This window comes from Triturus cristatus, chromosome 10 (assembly GCF_964204655.1).
Source record: "Triturus cristatus chromosome 10, aTriCri1.1, whole genome shotgun sequence".
NCBI lineage: Eukaryota > Metazoa > Chordata > Amphibia > Caudata > Salamandridae > Triturus > Triturus cristatus.
Genome location: NC_140593.1, coordinates 1,159,705,509 through 1,159,725,857, shown reverse-complemented (window position 1 = coordinate 1,159,725,857; position 20,349 = coordinate 1,159,705,509). Strand labels below are relative to the sequence as shown.

The 20,349-nt window shown below is 40.6% G+C and overlaps 2 protein-coding genes across 6 annotated transcripts in view; both read right to left on the bottom strand.

Annotated features, from left to right (window-relative positions):
- The window catches only part of LOC146796820 (metalloproteinase inhibitor 4-like), a 129,013-nt gene that overhangs the window by 91,482 nt on the left and 17,182 nt on the right, over positions 1–20,349 (bottom strand). The window contains exons 1-2 of one of the 5 annotated variants that reach the window (XM_085629548.1): positions 9,166–9,246; positions 7,388–7,609 (exon numbers count right to left, since the gene is read on the bottom strand). The exons of 1 other annotated variant lie outside the window; for it this stretch is intronic. In XM_085629548.1, the coding sequence (XP_085485674.1) occupies positions 7,388–7,431 (44 nt within the window). In that variant the 5' untranslated portion in view covers positions 7,432–7,609; positions 9,166–9,246. Of the gene's footprint in view, positions 1–2,479; positions 2,587–7,387; positions 7,610–9,165; positions 9,247–20,349 lie in introns of those variants that run through there. 3 more of the 5 variants (XM_085629545.1, XM_085629544.1, XM_085629547.1) reach the window with 3 other exon arrangements.
- Positions 1–20,349, bottom strand: part of LOC146796821 (metalloproteinase inhibitor 4-like) — a 334,973-nt gene that overhangs the window by 297,449 nt on the left and 17,175 nt on the right. The window lies entirely within an intron of this gene.

Here is a 20,349-nt window from a genome sequence, read left to right as displayed (position 1 = left end):
TGCAGTGTTGCATGATAGCAACTTAATAGCACCCATGGAAGGTGGCGTGGAGGGGGTCCCTATAGCTGCAGGCATACTGACTTAGGAGCTCACATCGGTTGCCAAGCTATCGGCAGCTTTACCCCGAACATTTGAGAGCGGGTAAAGAGATGGAATGCTATTTGAGGATGGGCCCATAACAAAGTGGGGAGAGAGTGTATATAGGGGAGGACCTGTAGTTGCAGTGGGTAGTCAATCGACTTGTCTTAGGCCAGAGTCCTCTCCCTCCCTCTGGGAATTCCAAACAGGAAACTTACGAATCTAGATAGAATAATGAGCTGGTGGTGAAGTCCTATACTCAAGCAGGAGTAGGTTTTCAGCTAAGATAGGATCCCTGAAAGTGATCTCTATACAATCAGTGCCAGCATCCGCCCGTGAAAGCCTCCTTACCCTTGTAATATCCTCTCTGATGATAGATCTACATCCTCTTACGTATCTCAACCAGTGTATAACTTTGTTATGTAGGGATTCCCTGCTTTCTGGAACATAGCGTGATTTCAATTTTGGAGCATGAGTCATAAAAACAGAGAAGCCCCTGCACACAGGATAAGGGATTGACAAAGGAACTAGAGAATGAGATGCAGAGTTGTCTCGACTAGATATAGGAGGGCTGAGAGTGCATCTAGAAAGAGGAACTACAGTGGTTAAGCTTGATGGTACAGGGCTTCTCAGCAGATCTAGGTGTAACTTAGGCTGGTCATTTTCTCTGGAAATGTTCCCCTTATTATGAGGGCCCATGTTTACATTACCAACATTAGTTTTTAGGGGAATTGTCTTTGATGAGTCAGACTTCTTCGTAGGCAAGACTGTCCCAGGAGCAGATGGAAAGGCCAGGGAGGTGAAGGAAGGGGCCTTGTGCCTAGTAAGACTCTCCACTCTCTTGCTAAGTTCGGCCACCAGCTCCTCTAGTCTCACAACTCTGCCATACAGCGCTGAAAAATTATCAGACCTGGTAGAAGTCAAAGAATCCGCTATAGGCGCGGCGGCCTGGCTAGATGGATAAGACAGGTCAGGGTCGAGGGAGGCGAACCTGTTGATGCATTATAGGGCTTGTAGAGCAGTGTCCGAGTTTACTGGAACTACTTCTAAAGTATTCGTGGTAGTAGTAGCCGTGGGTTGTGAAGAGGTGTGTTGCAAGACAGAGGTGGAGATATCGGAGGCGGGGTCAGACCTTTGTTGTTTTGTCGAGAGGTGAGTATGAAACATAGTTGGTATTTTGCCATTTATCTTAGGGGCGACTTTAGCTGTCTGGTTCCCCGCTTGCTCATCAAGCAGCGTGTCCTCACAGTCATGCACTATCTCCTCTATTCTGGTCAGGACACAGTTCATGGCGGCATGAGTGTTCTTCTTGGACTTTTTCACCTTTTTACCAGTACTCGTCTGCCCTCCCTCAACGGCTTTCCTTTTGCCCATAACTTTATCCCAACAGCGATGATACAGTACAAGCTGTACGGCAACAACCCAGTAAATAGCAGAAAGCAATATCACAATCCACTGCAGCAAGCCAGGTAAAACCCAGGTTACCAGAAAGGCAATTTGGCATAGCACAGTACCTTATCGTTGACGTGTAATAATGATGGCAGTATGTCCACAAAAGGGGGGTGGCCCAGCCCGGCCTCCTCCGTCCTCGGACAGCCTCAGACGGCCCGCCCTTTGACCGGGCTTAGCCCGGCGCCGCCCGCGCGCGATCCCACGACGCGGGGAGTGATGTCGTATTTAATGCGCCTCCGGGCGCTAGACAGGTGACGCTGTGTCCGGTGTGGGCCCGGGGAGTCTGGGTGATGTAGTCCTCACTCACCCTCCCTCCACGCTGCGGCCACGAAGGTCTGAAACGCGGCGGCGGGAGGGGGGGAGGGACAGTGCAGCAGCTACGAGGTGACGAGGAACAAGGTCAGCCAGGTATGACCAGGGGCAGCCAAGGGCGACAACAGGAGAAACACCCGCTCCACCGGGAGTGATGTCGTATTTAATGCGCCTCCGGGCAGTAGACAGGTGACGTTGTGTCCGGTGTGGGCCCGGGGAGTCTGGGTGATGTAGTCCTCACTCACCCTCCCTCCACGCTGCGGCCACGAAGGTCTGAAACGCGGCGGCGGGAGGGGGGGAGGGACAGTGCAGCAGCTACGAGGTGACGAGGAACAAGGTCAGCCAGGTATGATCAGGGGCAGCCAAGGGCGACAACAGGAGAAAACCTGAAATTCATATTTTTGGAAAAGCAATCATTTTGCAAAGTGTGCTTGCACATGGAACCTATCCTTCCGCAATCAAACACTCAACACAACCAACAGTCCCAAGTGAAAGTCCTCATCAGAAAGCATACTTCACATCCTCATCTGCAGGCATCCCAGCAGCTAAGCTCTGCCATCTTTCCCTGATCAATCCTTCATGGAAACAGTTGACACTTTTACAGTCTATAATTTCTCCCACAGTACTAACTCCATACCTGTCCTCCATGCTTTGTCTCGAGCTCTGGGCTTCTCCTGCCATCGACTAAGTGAAGTCACTCTTGAACATCTGCCTCTGTCGATGGAGAACATAGTGATGTACGGATAGTCTAGCCTCGCTCCAACTCCATACACTTCTCTCGCCTCTGCTCTGAAACTTGCCGGGTTCTTCATACTTCTGGTCGCTCATCTACTTCCTTCAAAGCTATCCTTGTCCTCTCTGTAATGCCATAGACACCTTCTTCACCTATCGGTTCCACCTCCGTGACTGATGACAACACTGCTTCATTTGTCTCAGGAAGGATCATAAAATCAGGATATTTCTATTAACTGCATACTGACATTTCTCCCGAATAATATCTCTCCTTTGCTCCTTCTCCTTCCCTCATTAACTGATGAATGTATTCATTGTACCCCAAGATTGAACCAGTGCAAGCATTACACCTATTAGGGGCTCCTTAAGAGCCCACCATATACCCAAAATGCATTTTCAGATTTGAACCATTACTCAGTGATTCCAAGTGTCTGCTTAACTTTCATTAGAGCATGTGTAAATGTACACCATCACTCAGCATTCTTAGCTGCATGCATAGATTTAAATAGAGCATGTTTACATTTACGTCATTCAGTTTCGTTAGCTGTGTGCTTAGATTTAATTAGCGCCTTTAAATTTGTACCTTCATTCAGTAATCCTGCCTGTATGCTTAGATTTAATAAGAACATTTTACATTTGTACCCTCCCTCAGTAAACCTACCGACGTGCTTAGATTGAATTGTAGCATTTTAAATTTGCACCATCACCTAGTAATCTTAAATACGTTCCTAGATTTAATTAGAGCTTTTTAAATGTGTGCCGTTACTCAGTAATCCCACCTGCATGTTTAGATTTATTTAGAGCATTTTATATTTGCACCATCACCCAGTAATTAAGTGCTTAGATGTAATTAGAACATTTTAAATTGGAACGTCACTCAGTATTCCTAGCTGCATGCTTAGATTTAATAAGAGCATGTGTACATTTTCACCATCACTCAGTAATCACAACTGCATGCTTAGATTAACTAGTACACACAACAATGGGCGATCCAATAAACCCTTGGAGGCTTGGGTAATCTAAACCTTCAGGCAATGATGCCTTCAAGGGATTCTTTTCAGAATCAATGTCGGGACAAAATTTAACAAAATAAATTAACCTTGAGCCCCATGTGGTGACTTAATCCAAACAAATGTTGAAAGTGAATTAGTTCATTAAACAACTAATCAATCATTGTTTAATGAACTAATTCACTATCAACATTAGTTTTGTATTAAGTCACCATATGGGGCTCAAGGGTAACTTATCTTGTAAAATTTTGCTCCGACATTGATTCTAAATAGATTTAACTAGAGCATGTTTAAATTTGCACCGTCACAGTATTTCTCGCGATTAGCTTTAATAAGAGCATGTTTAAATTTGCACCGTCACAGTATTTCTCGCGATTAGCTTTAATAAGAGCATGTTTAAATTTGCAACCTCACAGTATTTCTAGCGATTAGCTTTAATAAGAGCATGTTTAAATTTGCACCGTCACAGTATTTCTCGCGATTAGCTTTAATAAGAGCATGTTTAAATTTGCACCGTCACAGTATTTCTCGCGATTAGCTTTAATAGGAGCATGTTTAAATTTGCACCCTCACAGTATTTCTAGCGATTAGCTTTAATAGGAGCATGTTTAAATTTGCACCGTCACAGTATTTCTCGCGATTAGCTTTAATAAGAGCATGTTTAAATTTGCACCCTCACAGTATTTCTGGCGATTAGCTTTAATAAGAGCATGTTTAAATTTGCACCGTCACAGTATTTCTAGCGATTAGCTTTAATAAGAGCATGTTTAAATTTGCACCGTCACAGTATTTCTAGCGATTAGCTTTAATAAGAGCATGTTTAAATTTGCACCGTCACAGTATTTCTAGCGATTAGCTTTAATAAGAGCATGTTTAAATTTGCATCGTTGCTCAGTAATGTTAACTGCGTTTTTGGACTTCCCCCTTTGCCCCTCTCATCTATAGTATTGGTTTATTGATTACCCTGGATTCCTGTAATATTCAATATGCAAACCGCAACACACATTTTTCATGTACTCTAACGCTGCATCGGTAAAGCTTTAGAAAGGATTGTGCAGGGCGTGCTACAAAAAACACAACTCATTAAATAAACTTTGGCACCAGGAACTGAGCGGCATGTCTGCACTAAGAAATCAAATATTGACATACCTACTGGGCCAGGGATTTAAATGGGAAGATGGCAAACAGAAACCAGGACGTGGCCTTAGGGGCGTAGGTTCAGGGGGGATGTTTGGAGTATTACACCCCCCTAATAAATATATTTTCCGATTAATAATTGGGGTGCAAGTGGTTTAAGTTGGGTGTGGTGAGGTGTGTGTTGGATTTCACCAGATATTTTTACATATACACAGTGACAAGAAACACACACACACTCTCCCTCTATGTTGGTTTTTACAAAATCTTGTGTTTTCTCTAAGTAGCCCTACTAGTCTTCATTTCTCTCCCTTTCCACTGCTCCTTTCTGTCAAAGGGATGCACCCTCCTTGTTGTATAATGTATTTTAACAATAAACCTTAACGGAACACACACTTTTCCCATAGACTCATAAGTGATTTACTGCTGCGGAGTAATATTGCTGCTAAGTGAAGTGCCAGATCCTAAACTAATGGATTATGGCATGCATTCCTAGTCACCTTCCTATAAATTCTAAGACTTCTTAGACTTATACATTTTTAATATGATGCTGTAAGCTCAATGCATTTGGGAGTGGATCTCCTAAACTGTCCTAAAGAGGATTGGTCTCATCTGCACTTTTTGTTTGCTCTGTAGGTTGCAATATGGAGCAGGTATCAAGAGCTTCTTTCAGTCATTAACAGAGAAACTCCCTTTCTTCTTATTCTGCAAATGTGACCTTGCCCTATTTAGTTGGGCACAGAAATGCAGCCATCTTGTCCATGTAGCTAAATATTCAGCCAAGGTTATTAACTCTTCTAAGTGGCACCCTATAATAACAAGAACAACTCAAAACAGCAAAAGCATCAAAAGCACAATTAGAATAACAGCGTCAACAATAAAAAAATCACAACCAGAAATCAACACTATAATAATATTAACAACATAAGAAAAAGAACATCAATGAAATGTATAAATTCAGTTCACCTGTTTAGCTAGTCACACGTTATCCTGGCTTAAGGCGAATAGGGCTAGCCTGTTTTTTTAATGTTGACCCTCCATATATAAGCAATGAGGCTGGTTTGACGTGTCTTGTGCAGCAGGTGGTTCGGCATCTGCCCACTTGCGGGCGTGCCTCCATTAACATACAGTGCAAAAAAAATAGATAATAATGATAAGTTTAATGAGGCAGTGATGAGGAAAGGGAATTCAACAGAACTGATAAAAATGCCTTTGAAGGTAAGGACAAAAATAACAAACAAGAAACATTAAAACAAATCAAATGAACCAAGTATGAAGAATTAAAATAACAATTTAAAAAAATGGAACGTCTAAAAGGGAAGGTAAGGAAGATGTAGAAATAGAAAAAACGGAAATTTAAGGAAAAAACACAAAAATAAAAAATTTGTAAAATAAGACAGCAAAGTACAAATTAAAGCAGACAATGAAAGCTTCAGAAAGGAAAAATCAATTGTAAAATAGTAAGAATTATCACAAAATAAATTAAATAACAAAAGGTGATGAATGGAGAGAAGAATACAAAGAATTAAGATAAATAATAAATATTTAAATAAAGAAAGACATAGACAGTTGAAACTATCAGGTACAAATATTCAACTAGTGCTGGATAAAAAAAAGTCATGTTTATTGAAAATAATAGAACAAATGAGGCGAAGTCAAGATATAAAATTCCTGTATAGTTGGCTCTTGACTTTGACATTTTGTACACTTCCTTTAACCCCTTCAGTGCCCGCCCCTTTCCCCGCCCTGTGCCGGCCGTTGCATTAGCGGGCGGGGTTTATGACGAGCTGGTCTCGTCATGGGCACAGCGCAACCGTGGCCCATGACGAGACCAGCTCGTCATGGGCATTGAAGAGGTTAAGTTATCTAAGCATGCTGCTAGTATTGTCTCTGTGAAACATGGTAATATCATGGCTGTCCTCCAAAAACGGTAGTAATCTCACCATTAATGATAGCTTAACTCCATTCTGCAACAACTGGTTATCACAAAAAATGTTCTATTAATAAATAGCGATACATATAAACACTAACTCTGCATCCGTGCATTATGCACCATCCCTGTACATCAAACAATGTGGTGGAGTGAGCACCATGTTTAACATGGCTGTCTCTTTGTCCCTGTTGGCTCTATCTGCCTCACGTCGTTTACCTTCCTCTGTTCACATCTAGCGTGTTCTCGAATACCTCTTGGCCCCAGCACCTGTACTCTCCTTGCAATCTTGAGTGACATACGTGTCAAGCATCAATGTATCAGATCCATATTGTGGACGATAACACATCACTGGACTGGTTGGAAAAGTAAATTAATCCTGAACTAAAATTCGTAGGAAGTGATGGTCATCTGATCTGGGAATACAATCGAAGTAAGATTTTTTGTGTGAATGATCTTATTAAGTCGACCTTTTGGCAGTCAATATTTTGGAATTCATATTTTTGGAAAAGCAATCAATTTGCAAAGTGTGTTTGCACATGGAACCTATCCTTCCGCAATCAAACACTCAACACAACTAACAGTCCCAAGTGAAAGTCCTCATCAGAAAGCATACTACACATCCTCATCTGCAGTCATCCCAGCATCTAAGCTCTGCCATCGTTCCCTGATCAATCCTTCATGGAAACAGTTGACACTTTTACAGTCTATCATTTCTCCCACAGTACCAACTCCATACCTGTCCTCCATGCTTTGTCTCGAGCTCTGGGCTTCTCCTGCCATCGACTAAGTGAAGTCAGTCTTGCACATCTGCCTCTGTCGATGGAGAAAATAGTGATGTACGGATAGTCTAGCCTCGCTCCAACTTCATGTCACTGCTCTCGCCTCTGCTCTGCAACTTGCCGGGTTCTTCATACTTATGGTCGCTCATCTACTTCCTTCAAAGCTATCCTTGTCCTCTCTGTAATGCCATAGACACCTTCTTCACCTATCGGTTCCACCTCCGTGACTGATGACAACACTACTTCATTTGTCTCAGGAAAGATCATAAAATCAGGATATTTCTATTAACTGCATACTGACATTTCTCCTGAATTATATCTCTCCTTTGTTCCTTCTCTTTCCCTCATTAACTGATGAATTTATTCATTGTACCCCAAGATTGAACCAGTGCAAGCATTACACCTATTAGGGGCTCCATAAGAGCCCACCATATACCCAAAATGCATTTTCAGATTTTAACCATTACTCAGTGATTCCAAGTGTCTGCTTAACTTTCATTAGAGCATGTGTAAATGTACACCATCACTCAGCATTCTTAGCTGCATGCATAGATTTAAATAGAGCATGTGTACATTTACGTCATTCAGTTTCGTTAGCTGTGTGCTTAGATTTAATTAGCGCCTTTAAATTTGTACCTTCATTTAGTAATCCTGCCTGTATGCTTAGATTTAATAAGACCATTTTACATTTGTACCCTCCCTCAGTAAACCTACCGGCGTGCTTAGATTGAATTGTAGCATTTCAAATTTGCACCATCACCTAGTAATCTTAATTACGTGCCTAGATTTAATTAGAGCTTTTTAAATTTGTGTCGTTACTCAGTAATCCCACCTGCATGTTTAGATTTATTTAGAGCATTTTATATTCGCACCATCACCCAGTAATTAAGTGCTTAGATGTAATTAGAACATTTTAAATTGGATCGTCACTCAGTATTCCTAGCTGCGTGCTTAGATTTACTAAGAGCATGTGTACATTTTCACCATCACTCAGTAATCACAACTGCATGCTTAGATTAACTAGTACACACAACAATGGGCGATCCAATAAACCCTTGGAGGCTTGGGTAATCTAAACCTTCAGGCAATGATGCCTTTAAGGGATTCTTTTCAGAATCAATGTCGGGACAAAATTTAACAAAATAAATTAACCTTGAGCCCCATGTGGTGACTTAATTCAAACAAATGTTGAAAGTGAATTAGTTCATTAAACAACTAATCAATCATTGTTTAATGAACTAATTCACTATCAACATTAGTTTTGTATTAAGTCACCATATGGGGCTCAAGGGTAACTTATCTTGTAAAATTTTGCTCCGACATTGATTCTAAATAGATTTAACTAGAGCATGTTTAAATTTGCACCGTCACAGTATTTCTCGCGATTAGCTTTAATAAGAGCATGTTTAAATTTGCACCGTCACAGTATTTCTCGCGATTAGCTTTAATAAGAGCATGTTTAAATTTGCACCCTCACAGTATTTCTAGCGATTAGCTTTAATAAGAGCATGTTTAAATTTGCACCATCACAGTATTTCTCGCGATTAGCTTTAATACGAGCATGTTTAAATTTGCACCGTCACAGTATTTCTAGCGATTAGCTTTAATAAGAGCATGTTTAAATTTGCATCGTCGCTCAGTAATGTTAACTGCGTTTTTGGACTTCCCCCTTTGCCCCTCTCATCTATACTATTGGTTTATTGATTACCCTGGATTCCTGTAATAGAAAAGTTACCTGAAAACATATGCAAACCGCAACACACATTTTTCAGTACTCCAACGCTGCATCGGTAAAGCTTTAGAAAGGATTGTGCAGGGCGTGCTACAAAAACACAACTCATTAAATAAACTTTGGAAACAGGAACTGAGCGGCATGTCTGCACTAAGAAATCAAATATTGACATACCTGCTGGGCTAGGGATTCAAATGGGAAGATGGCAAACAGAAACCAGGACGTGGCCCTAGGGGCGTAGGTTCAGGGGGGATGTTTGGAGTATTACACCCCCCTAATAAATATATTTTCTGATTAATAATTGGGGTACAAGTGGTTTAAATTGGGTGTGGTGAGGTGTGTGTTGGATTTCACCAGATATTTTTACATATACACAGTGACAAGAAACAAACACACACTCTCCCTTTCTGTTGGTTTTCACAAAACCTTGTGTTTTCTCTAAGTAGCCCTACTAGTCTTCATTTCTCTCCCTTTCCACTGCTCCTTTCTGTCAAAGGGATGCACCCTCCTTGTTGTATAATGTATTTTAACAATAAATGCCAGTGTATTTGTTGGCAAATCTGAAATTCACACACCCTCCCCCAAATTCACTGACCAAACCATGCCCCTGCGTGGCCTGCATCTACCGCGGTGCTCAGGTATCCTCTGAAAAATGGACGAAATGAGGCAGGGATCTGCAGGCAACCAACAAACATACGCGCTAAAAAAGGCAACGAACAATATGCAGCCCACCAAAAGAATCTTTGCATCAGTGGCCTCGACAGCTTGTGCAATAAGAGAGGTTATCTTTATTGTCTAAGGCAGGGGGCTCCAACCTTTTCTGTAATGAGTGCTAATTATTTTCAAGAAAATCATCCTGAGCTAGTAATATTATGAAAGTTGTAATAGTGACAACGTCAGCCAGGGTTACATTAGTGCCCACTACATGCAGTATTACCAGCAGTGTTCCAGACCTGCCGGCTCACACGGGCCACCCACCGCGTGTCACTCGATTTTGGCTCCCTTCAGATGGTCATCCAGTGAGAATCCGAAATCTCTCAATGAAGGGAAAATGAGCCGAAAACCACTGGAAACAGTAGGATTTTAGCTCATTTTCGGAGGCAGGAAGAATCCGTCGTCCATTAAGAGGTGTGATAACACCCCAGGGCATCAGTGGCAGCCTCAATGACCCTTTGTTTTTATTTTCTTAGGAGGGGTGTGTGAGCTTGATGAGGGGGCAGAGTGCTTCTTAGATAGCTCTGAGCACCAGACCTGCACCCTTCAAGGCCTCACCCCTCCTCACATGGTGGCATTAATTTGTAAGTTGGCAGGTACATCGGGCGCGGTTGCCAGCTGTGATGTAAAAAAGCTTTGTCAATGTTGCATGCCTCTACAGGGCAAGACATAAGAGCCATATTTACAATATTCCAGGCACCAAGTTCATAAAATTGGCAATAGGTCTGTCCAAGACCAGATGATTTTTCATTTATTTCATGTCCTTCAAATTCCAGCTTTAAATATGTTTTAGAAATTCAATCTTTTTTTCTTCAAGCATCAGCTTATAAATTCTGAAAATGCACATGTTGCCTCGAATAAACTCTTTTCAATTTTGGAGAACATATATTTAATTCAACCAAGCAAGAGCTTCTAATTTAGTAGGCTGGACTGCTCATAGGAAAGATACTTACAGGTGGCTGGTGAGATACCAGCTCACAGGCTACTGGTTGGAGAACCCCTACTAAGATAACCAGCGCGTAAGTCGGTGGGGCGAATGCGGAAAGGAATGTAAGAGTATGTAAAACAGAGCTACAAGAGTACTACTTTACTTTAGGAGTGAAGCAGCAGGAAGAATTCTACGCACAAACACTTCTATTCCAATCATTACTTCTATTCCAATCTTAAGTTGAACTTGGACGATAAGATCACACTCCTCTCCCACCTAACAATTTCTCTTTTTTTGCACCTGTATACGAAGTTCTATAATGAAACTGTGATTAAAAGTATTAGCCCCATAACACTTGCTCCATATGCTAGGACCAATTTTTAATTTCCTTTTACCTGAGTTTTCTAACGGTGCTTGTTTTTTAATGTTTTTTTAAGGGTTGTCCTTTGTGTAAGCTATTAATGCTATTTTATCATTGTTGTATGGTTTTTAAGACAATGTCATGAAGATACATTTGAATTTTAAGGAAGTCTTTCAATCATGCTTAATTATTCTGTTTATTGATATCGAAATATCCTTCCAGTAATATGTTCTGTATTTCGCTTTTGTGACAAATTGTCGAATAAAGCTTGTTTGACTGACTACTTTACATACTCCAAAATGCCTTTGTGAGTAGGCCCCCTTGTGTTCAAAACAATTAGCAGCATTCGCTAGAGGTTGTCAGGCATCCTGCCTATTCAGCCTTGATACATTTTTATTACTGGTTCCTCATGTCAGCACAAATGCGACTCAAAAGCCTTTTTTAGGTCTCGCATAGGGCAGCGCATGCGCTGCCTCTCCGAGGCATTAAGTAATTTGTAAATGTGTTGAATCTCCGCCTACTGCAGCTCTTTGTCAGTAATTGGTTCCTGAGCTTGTCTGTTTTAGTGTGTTGGTTTCTGACAGGCTAATGCCCTTTGTCGATCAGCCTTTACTTTTTTAAGAACGCCCACGCAGCACCGCCTAACTACAGTAAACATGCTTTATGTGGCATGAAGTGTTTCAGTTGGAACTCTTTTGTTTCTTTTCGTGGCTATTGCTGAAAGAGTTTAGCTGTGTTTAGTTTGAGGCATTGGAATGAAGTGAATTGGGTCAGTAGCGTGTTTTATTATTATAGCTGTGTTTACTTTGAATTGGGTCCATAGCGTGTTTTATTAGCTGTGTTTTCTTTGAGGCATTGGAATGGAGTGAATTGGTTCCGTACTTTTAGTGTACGATGGTCCGTTTCTGCTATTTATTTTGTTTTCATTTTTTTTTTCAGAACAATTACACTGTTATTTAGCGCGTTTTACTTATGTAACTAGAAGGGTTTAGCTGTGTTATTTTGCTGCATTGGAATGGAGTGATTTGGCTCGTAATTTTAGTGTACGATGTTCCTTTTTCTGCTTTTTTGCTTATGTTTATTTATTTTCCCGGGAGAGTTGCATTGCTATTTAGCGCGTTTTGATTTATTTTCCCGGGAGTTTGGCTGTCTTTACTTTGTGGCATTTGAATGGAAAAGACCTTTCGCATCACTCTGTGTCTTCATTTGCATCTCTTTGAGGCTGGGAACGAAGAGATTACAATCTATACTGCCCATTTTAATGTACTTCATTATCTTGGCCTGGTTTCGGTTCTCAGCTGTCACAAACAAGTTGACGCTTCACACCATACCAGACTTTCTGTCTTCCGATTTTTTTACCCTTTTCACACATTATTCCCAATTGAAGGGCACTGCGAAGTGGCTGTGTGCGCGTAGCGTGGATGCGGGTAGGAAACCCTTGAATAATAGTGTACATGGGCGCAATGCTTCAGGCTCTTTTATAATTGTCCCTTGTGCCTTTATGAATATATAGCAAATGGCACACCATGTACTGACTTCGTAAGGATAGCAGGATGATTTGATGTGTGAATGAAGTCCCGTAAATATACGATCATACTTGATATCAGCAGCGAGCGTGAAGCGTGTTGATGTGTAAAATGGTATACATTTGCCCAAAACAAACGTTTCTTATTTACAACTGTGCTCGTGTTATAAGGAACATCAGTTTAGCCTTTGGTGCTATTTTGTTGTTGTAACCACATGGGCTCACTGTTTTCGGGTGTTTTATACTTGCAAGCTCTAACTTTATTAATCCCTCTCGAATCTCATCCCATGTTCTAAGTGTGTAAAGACGGCAGGATGATTTCATGTTACAATTTCGTGCTGTAACTATACTATCGCAGCTGATGTTAGCAGTGAGCGTGAAAATTCATCATTTTGTAGACAAGCACGCCGTCGTGCATAAAACTAAACATTTGTATTTGAAACTATGCTTGTTTTATAGTGTATATGGGCTCAGTGCTGCAGGCATTTTTTTTAGTTGTAACTTCTGCCCTTATTAATTCACAATAAATGTCACATTATATTCCGAGTGTGTAAGGATAGCAGGATGAGCTGAGATAACAATTACGTGCTGACATTATACTATCACACCTGCTGTAATCTGCCAGTTTTGCGAGCATTGGAATGGAGTGATTTGGCTCGTAATTACTATCGCAGCTGATGTTAGCAGCGAGCGTGAAAATTCCTGATTTTGTAGACAAGCACGCCGTTGTGCTTAAAACTCAGCATTTGTATTTGAAAATATGCTCGTCTTATTGTGTATATGTGCTCACTGCTGCAGGCAGTTTTTTTAGTTGTAACTTGTGCCCTTATTAATTCTCAATAAATGTCACATTATATTCCAAGTGTGTAAGGATAGCAGGATGAGCTGAGATAACAATTACGTGCTGACATTATACTATCACACCTGATGTAATCTGCGAGTTTTGCGAGCATTGGAATGGAGTGATTTGGGTCGTAATTACTATCGCAGCTGATGTTAGCAGCGAGCGTGAAAATTCCTGATTTTGTAGACAAGCACGGCGTCGTGCTTAAAACTCAGCATTTGTATTTGCAAATATGCTCGTCTTATAGTGTATATGGGCTCAGTGCTGCAGGCAGTTTTTTTAGTTGTAACTTCTGCCCTTATTAATTCTCAATAAATGTCACATTATATTCCAAGTGTGTAAGGATAGCAGGATGAGCTGAGATAACAATTACGTGCTGACATTATACTATCACACCTGATGTAATCTGCGAGTTTTGCGTGCATTGGAATGGAGTGATTTGGGTCAGAATTACTATCGCAGCTGATGTTAGCAGCGAGCGTGAAAATTCCTGATTTTGTAGACAAGCACGGCGTCGTGCTTAAAACTCAGCATTTGTATTTGGGAATATGCTCGTCTTATAGTGTATATGGGCTCAGTGCTGCAGGCAGTTTTTTTAGTTGTAACTTCTGCCCGTATTAATTCTGAATAAATGTCACATTATATTCCAAGTGTGTAAGTATAGCAGGATGAGCTAAGATAACAAGTACGTGCTGACATTACACTATCACACCTGATGTAATCTTGGAGTTTTGCGAGCATTGGAATGGAGTGATTTGGGTCCGTAGTTTTAGTGTACGATGGTCCATTTCTGCTATTTATTTTGTTTTAATTTATTTTTCCGGAAGAGTTGTACTGCTATTTAGGTCGTTGTATTTATTTTACTAGAAGGGTTTAGCTGTCTTCATTTTGCGGCATTGGAATGGAGTGATTTGGCTCGTAATTACTATCGCAGCTGATGTTAGCAGCGAGCGTGAAAATTCCTGATTTTGTAGAGAAGCACGCCGTCGTGCTTAAAACTCAGCATTTGTATTTGAAAATATGCTCGTCTTATAGTGTATATGGGCTCACTGCTGCAGGCAGTTTTTTTAGTTGTAACTTGTGCCCTTATTAATTCTCAATAAATGTCACATTATATTCCAAGTGTGTAAGGATAGCAGGATGAGCTGAGATAACAATTACGTGCTGACATTATACTATCACACCTGATGTAATCTGGGAGTTTTGCGAGCATTGGAATGGAGTGATTTGGGTCGTAATTACTATTGCAGCTGATGTTAGCAGCGAGCGTGAAAATTCCTGATTTTGTAGACAAGCACGGCGTCGTGCTTAAAACTCAGCATTTGTATTTGGGAATATGCTCGTCTTATAGTGTATATGGGCTCAGTGCTGCAGGCAGTTTTTTTAGTTGTAACTTCTGCCCGTATTAATTCTGAATAAATGTCACATTATATTCCAAGTGTGTAAGTATAGCAGGATGAGCTAAGATAACAAGTACGTGCTGACATTACACTATCACACCTGATGTAATCTTGGAGTTTTGAGAGCATTGGAATGGAGTGATTTGGGTCCGTAGTTTTAGTGTACGATGGTCCATTTCTGCTATTTATTTTGTTTTAATTTATTTTTCCGGAAGAGTTGTACTGCTATTTAGGTCGTTGTATTTATTTTACTAGAAGGGTTTAGCTGTCTTTATTTTGCGGCATTGGAATGGAGTGATTTGGCTCGTAATTACTATCGCAGCTGATGTTAGCAGCGAGCGTGAAAATTCCTGATTTTGTAGAGAAGCACGCCGTCGTGCTTAAAACTCAGCATTTGTATTTGAAAATATGCTCGTCTTATAGTGTATATGGGCTCACTGCTGCAGGCAGTTTTTTTAGTTGTAACTTGTGCCCTTATTAATTCTCAATAAATGTCACATTATATTCCAAGTGTGTAAGGATAGCAGGATGAGCTGAGATAACAATTACGTGCTGACATTATACTATCACACCTGATGTAATCTGGGAGTTTTGCGAGCATTGGAATGGAGTGATTTGGGTCGTATTTACTATTGCAGCTGATGTTAGCAGCGAGCGTGAAATTTCCTGATTTTGTAGACAAGCACGCCGTCGTGCTTAAAACTCAGCATTTGTATTTGAAAATATGCTTGTCTTATAGTGTATATGGGCTCAGTGCTGCAGGCAGTTTTTTTTAGTTGTAACTTCTGCCCTTATTAATTATCAATAAATGTCACATTATATTCCAAGTGTGTAAGGATGGCAGGATGAGCTGAGATAACAATTACGTGCTGACATTATACTATCACACCTGATGTAATCTGCGAGTTTTGCGAGCATTGGGATGGAGTGATTTGGGTCAGAATTACTATCGCAGCTGATGTTAGCGGCGAGCGTGAAAATTCCTGATTTTGTAGACAAGCACGGCGTCGTGCTTAAAACTCAGCATTTGTATTTGGGAATATGCTCGTCTTATAGTGTATATGGGCTCAGTGCTGCAGGCAGTTTTTTTAGTTCTAACTTCTGCCCGTATTAATTCTGAATAAATGTCACATTATACTCCAAGTGTGTAAGCATAGCAGGATGAGCTAAGATAACAAATACGTGCTGACATTACACTATCACACCTGATGTAATCTTGGAGTTTTGCGAGCATTGGAATGGAGTGATTTGGGTCCGTAGTTTTAGTGTACGATGGTCCATTTCTGCTATTTATTTTGTTTTAATTTATTTTTTCGGAAGAGTTGTACTGCTATTTAGGTCGTTGTATTTATTTTACTAGAAGGGTTTAGCTGTCTTCATTTTGCGGCATTGGAATGGAGTGATTTGGCTCGTAATTACTATCGCAGCTGATGTTAGCAGCGAGCGTGAAAATTCCTGATTTTGTAGAGAAGCACGCCGTCGTGCTTAAAACTCAGCATTTGTATTTGAAAATATGCTCGTCTTATAGTGTATATGGGCTCACTGCTGCAGGCAGCTTTTTTAGTTGTAACTTGTGCCCTTATTAATTCTCAATAAATGTCACATTATATTCCAAGTGTGTAAGGATAGCAGGATGAGCTGAGATAACAATTACGTGCTGACATTATACTATCACACCTGATGTAATCTGGGAGTTTTGCGAGCATTGGAATGGAGTGATTTGGGTCGTAATTACTATTGCAGCTGATGTTAGCAGCGAGCGTGAAATTTCCTGATTTTGTAGACAAGCACGCCGTCATGCTTAAAACTCAGCATTTGTATTTGAAAATATGCTCATCTTATAGTGTATATGTGCTCAGTGCTGCAGGCAGTGTTTTTAGTTGTAACTTCTGCCCTTATTAAATGTCACATTATATTCCAAGTGTGTAAGGATAGCAGGATGAGCTAAGATAACAAATACGTGCTGACATTACATTATCACACCTGATGTAATCTTGGAGTCTTGCGAGCATTGGAATGGAGTGATTTGGGTCCGTAGTTTTAGTGTACGATGGTCCATTTCTGCTATTTATTTTGTTTTAATTTATTTTTCCGGAAGAGTTGTACTGCTATTTAGGTCGTTGTATTTATTTTACTAGAAGGGTTTAGCTGTCTTTATTTTGCGGCATTGGATTGGAGTGATTTGGCTCGTAATTACTATCGCAGCTGATGTTAGCAGCGAGCGTGAAAATTCCTGATTTTGTAGACAAGCACGCCGTCGTACTTAAAACTCAGCATTTGTATTTGAAAATATGCTCGTCTTATAGTGTATATGGGCTCAGTGCTGCAGGCAGTTTTTTTAGTTGTAACTTCTGCCCTTATTAATTTGAAATAAATGACACATTATATTCCAAGTGTGTAAGGATAGCAGGATGAGCTGAGATAACAATTACGTGCTGACATTATACTATCACATCTGATGTAATCTGCGAGTTTTGCGAGCATTGGAATGGAGTGATTTGGGTAGTAATTACTATCGCAGCTGATGTTAGCAGCGAGCGTGAAAATTCCTGATTTTGTAGACAAGCACGCCGTCGTGCTTAAAACTCAGCATTTGTATTTGAAAATATGCTCGTCTTATAGTGTATATGGGCTCAATGCTGCAGGCAGTTTCTTTAGTTGTAACTTGTGCTCTTATTAATTTGAAATAAATGACACATTATATTCCAAGCGTGTAAGGATAGCAGGATGAGCTGAGATCACAATTACGTGCTGACATTACACTATCACACCTGCTGTAATCTGCGAGTCTTGCGAGCATTGGAATGGAGTCATTTGGGTCCGTAGTTTTAGTGTGCGATGGTCCGTTTCTGCTATTTATTTTGTTTTAATTTATTTTTCCGGAAGAGTTGTACTGCTATTCAGGTCGTTGTATTTATTTTACTGGAAGGGTTTAGCTGTCTTTATTTTGCGGCATTGGAATGGAGTGATTTGGGTCGTAATTTTAGTGTACGATGGTCCGTTTCTGCTTTTGGGCTTATTTTTATTTATTTTCCCGGGAGTTTGGCTGTTTTTACTTTGCGGCATTAGAATGGAAAAGACCTTTCGCATCACTCTGTGTCTTCATTTGCATGTCTTTGAAGCTGGGAACGAAGAGATTATAATCTATACTGCCCATCTCAATGTACTTAATTATCTTGGCCTGGTTTCGGTTCTCAGCTGTCACAAACAAGCTGACACTTCACACCATACCAGACTTTCTGTCTTCCGATTTTTTTACCCTTTTCACACATTATTCCCAATTGAAGGGGACTGCGAAGTGGCTGTGTGCGCGTAGCGTGGATGCGGGTAGGAAACCCTTGAATAATAGTGTACATGGGCGCACTGCTTCAGGCTCTTTTATGGTTGTCCCTTGTGCCTTTATGAATATATAGCAAATGGCACACCATGTACTGACTTCGTAAGGATAGCAGGATGATTTGATGTGTGAATGAAGTCCCGTAAATATACGATCATACTTGATATCAGCAGCGAGCGTGAAGCGTGTTGATGTGTAAAATGGTATACATTTGCCCAAAACAAACGTTTCTTATTTACAACTGTGCTTGTGTTATAAGGAACATCACTTTAGCCTTTGGTGCTGTTTTGTTGTTGTAACCACATGGGCTCACTGTTTTCGGGTGTTTTATACTTGCAAGCTCTAACTTTATCAATCCCTCTCGAATCTCATCCCATGTTCTAAGTATGTAAAGACGGCAGGATGATTTCATGTTACAATTTCGTGCTGTAACTATACTATCGCAGCTGATGTTAGCAGTGAGCGTGAAAATTCATCATTTTGTAGACAAGCACGCCGTCGTGCATAAAACTAAACATTTGTATTTGAAACTATGCTTGTCTTATAGTGTATATGGGCTCAGTGCTGCAGGCATTTTTTTTTAGTTGTAACTTCTGCCCTTATTAATTCTCAATAAATTTCACATTATATTCCAAGTGTGTAAGGATAGCAGGATGAGCTGAGATAACAATTACGTGCTGACATTATACTATCACACCTGATGTAATCTGCGAGTTTTGCGAGCATTGGAATGGAGTGATTTGGGTCGTAATTACCATCGCAGCTGATGTTAGCAGCGAGCGTGAAAATTCGTGATTTTGTAGACAAGCACGCCGTCGTGCTTAAAACTCAGCATTTGTATTTGAAAATATGCTCGTCTTATAGTGTATATGTGCTCAGTGCTGCAGGCAGTTTTTTTAGTTGTAACTTCTGCCCTTATTAATTCTCAATAAATGTCACATTATATTCCAAGTGTGTAAGGATAGCAGGATGAGCTGAGATAACAATTACGTGCTGACATTATACTATCACACCTGATGTAATCTGGGAGTTTTGCGAGCATTGGAATGGAGTGATTTGGGTCGTAATTACTATCGCAGCTGATGTTAGCAGCGAGCGTGAAAATTCCTGATTTTGTAAGCAAGCACGCCGTCGTGCTTAAAACTCAGCATTTGTATTTGAAAATATGCTCGTCTTATAGTGTATATGGGCTCAGTGCTGCAGGCAGTTTTTTTAGTTGTAACTTGTGCTCTTATTAATTTGAAATAAATGTCACATTATATTCCAAGTGTGTAAGGATAGCAGGATGAGCTGAGATCACAATTACGTGCTGACATTACACTATCACACCTGCTGTAATCTGCGAGTCTTGCGAGCATTGGAATGGAGTGATTTGGGTCCGTAGTTTTAGTGTGCGATGGTCCGTTTCTGCTATTTATTTTGTTTTAATTTATTTTTCCGGAAGAGTTGTACTGCTATTCAGGTCGTTGTATTTATTTTACTGGAAGGGTTTAGCTGTCTTTATTTTGCGGCATTGGAATGGAGTGATTTGGGTCGTAATTTTAGTGTACGATGGTCCGTTTCTGCTTTTGGGCTTATTTTTATTTATTTTCCCGGGAGTTTGGCTGTCTTCACTTTGCGGCATTGGAATGGAAAAGACCTTTCACATCACTCTGTGTCTTCATTTGCATGTCTTTGAAGCTGGGAACGAAGAGATTACAATCTATACTGCCCATCTCAATGTACTTAATTATCTTGGCCTGGTTTCTTTCGTTTTTTAGCTGCCACAAACAAGCTGACACTTCACACCATACCAGACTTTCTGTCTTCCGATTTTTTTACCCTTTTCACACATTATTCCCAATTGAAGGGCACTGCGAAGTGGCTGTGTGCGCGTAGCGTGGATGCGGGTAGGAAACCCTTGAATAATAGTGTACATGGGCGCAATGCTTCAGGCTCTTTTATAATTGTCCCTTGTGCCTTTATGAATATATAACAAATGGCACACCATGTACTGACTTCGTAAGGATAGCAGGATGATTTGATGTGTGAATGAAGTCCCGTAAATATACGATCATACTTGATATCAGCAGCGAGCG